At 46.5% G+C, this 1,715-nt stretch overlaps 1 protein-coding gene across 1 annotated transcript; it reads left to right on the plus strand.

Moving 5' to 3' along the window:
• Positions 1–6: 6 nt before the first annotated feature.
• On the plus strand, positions 7–1,709 carry ARF6 (ADP ribosylation factor 6). Its single transcript, XM_006023072.3, has one exon. The coding sequence runs from the start codon at positions 34–36 to the stop codon at positions 559–561; it is 528 nt and encodes a 175-aa protein (XP_006023134.1). The 5' UTR covers positions 7–33; the 3' UTR covers positions 562–1,709.
• The last annotated feature ends 6 nt before the right edge of the window (positions 1,710–1,715 follow it).

Genomic DNA, 1,715 nt, shown 5'->3' on the forward strand with positions numbered 1-1,715 from the left:
CCCCCACCCCGGGGCCCCGTGGATGCCGCCGAGATGGGCAAGGTGCTGTCCAAGATCTTCGGCAACAAGGAGATGCGGATCCTGATGCTGGGGCTGGACGCGGCGGGCAAGACCACCATCCTGTACAAGCTGAAGCTGGGCCAGTCGGTGACCACGATCCCCACGGTGGGCTTCAACGTGGAGACGGTGACGTACAAGAACGTCAAGTTCAACGTGTGGGACGTCGGCGGGCAGGACAAGATCCGGCCCCTGTGGCGGCACTACTACACGGGCACACAGGGCCTGATCTTCGTGGTGGACTGCGCCGACCGCGACCGCATCGACGAGGCCCGCCAGGAGCTGCACCGCATCATCAACGACCGGGAGATGCGGGACGCCATCATCCTCATCTTCGCCAACAAGCAGGACCTCCCCGACGCCATGAAACCCCACGAGATCCAGGAGAAACTGGGCCTGACGCGGATCAGGGATAGGAATTGGTACGTGCAGCCCTCCTGTGCCACCACGGGGGACGGACTCTACGAAGGGCTGACGTGGTTAACGTCCAACTATAAATCCTAATGGCGGGGGGTGGGGGACACGCACACGCGCGCACACATACGAATGAAACTCTTTTAGGCTATGGAGAATTTAAGGAAAATGAATGAATAAATAAATAAATAAAGAATTAACCCACGTGGCTTCCCAGAAGACCGGTTCTTGGCAGAAAAGCGAAGCATCCATAGGATTATGATCACCTCTTCTCCCACGACCGCCCTTTTCTTCGACACAGTGACTGGATTCCTATTTTAACTCTTCTTGCTTGGCATTAGGATGCTCTAATCGTCAAATGTGACACGAACACAAGCACTAGATGCTATGGCAGACTTCCAGCAAACAGGGGGAAAAGACACGTTGTAGATTTGCTAAGTAACTTTTTTTTTTTCCATTCTTTCTTGACTACCCTTTTTTTTTCTTTCCCCCTCCCCCCCATTCCTCTGGGGTGGGAGGAGCAAGGTTACCTCTCGGTGTATGCTTTCTGGCTCTATTTTTTTTTTTTTCTTTGAATTGCTGTAGATTGCTACTTTCTTGCATTCATGCAGAATATGTTGATAGGTCCATTTCATCTAGTAAACTAAAAATGATTGCTTAAAATCAAACCGCAGTCTGTCTTTTTATATGGAGGACTTTTTAAAAAAAAAAAAAAAAAAGTTCTGCTGATCTGTAATTAGTGACTTGAAATTTTGTCTTTTTCATCTCCAAGACTAATATGAAATTAAAAAAAAAAAAAAAAGTTTGCCTACAGCAGCAGGTAGTGAGAATACTGTTGTAATGCGTTCAAAGTGTATATCAGGTGTAATGTTAACTAGGTAATGTAAGAACTGCTTGAAATGTCAGCTGTGAAGTTCTGAACCATACATCATGCATGAGTAGGGATGCAAGTAGGTCCCATACAGCATAGCAACCATATAGCAAGTAAGATGTGAATGATGTAATAGTTTCAGGGTATACTCCTATTCAGTTCCTGTCTTGCATTGCAGCTAAATATCACTGACTCTTGTGATCATAATCAGTTAGTTACACACCAGACTCCCATTTCAATGCAAGAGATCTCCAGAAAATGTAGCAATAATGTGATGATTTTACTTAAAATCAAAACTGTGGGCAAAAATCAGACCCCGACTTCCTTGTCTTGCAGTACAGGAAATAAATGTTTGTGTTGACTCCTTCCCTCC

Source organism: Alligator sinensis, unplaced genomic scaffold, assembly GCF_000455745.1.
Source record: "Alligator sinensis unplaced genomic scaffold, ASM45574v1 scaffold50_1, whole genome shotgun sequence".
NCBI lineage: Eukaryota > Metazoa > Chordata > Crocodylia > Alligatoridae > Alligator > Alligator sinensis.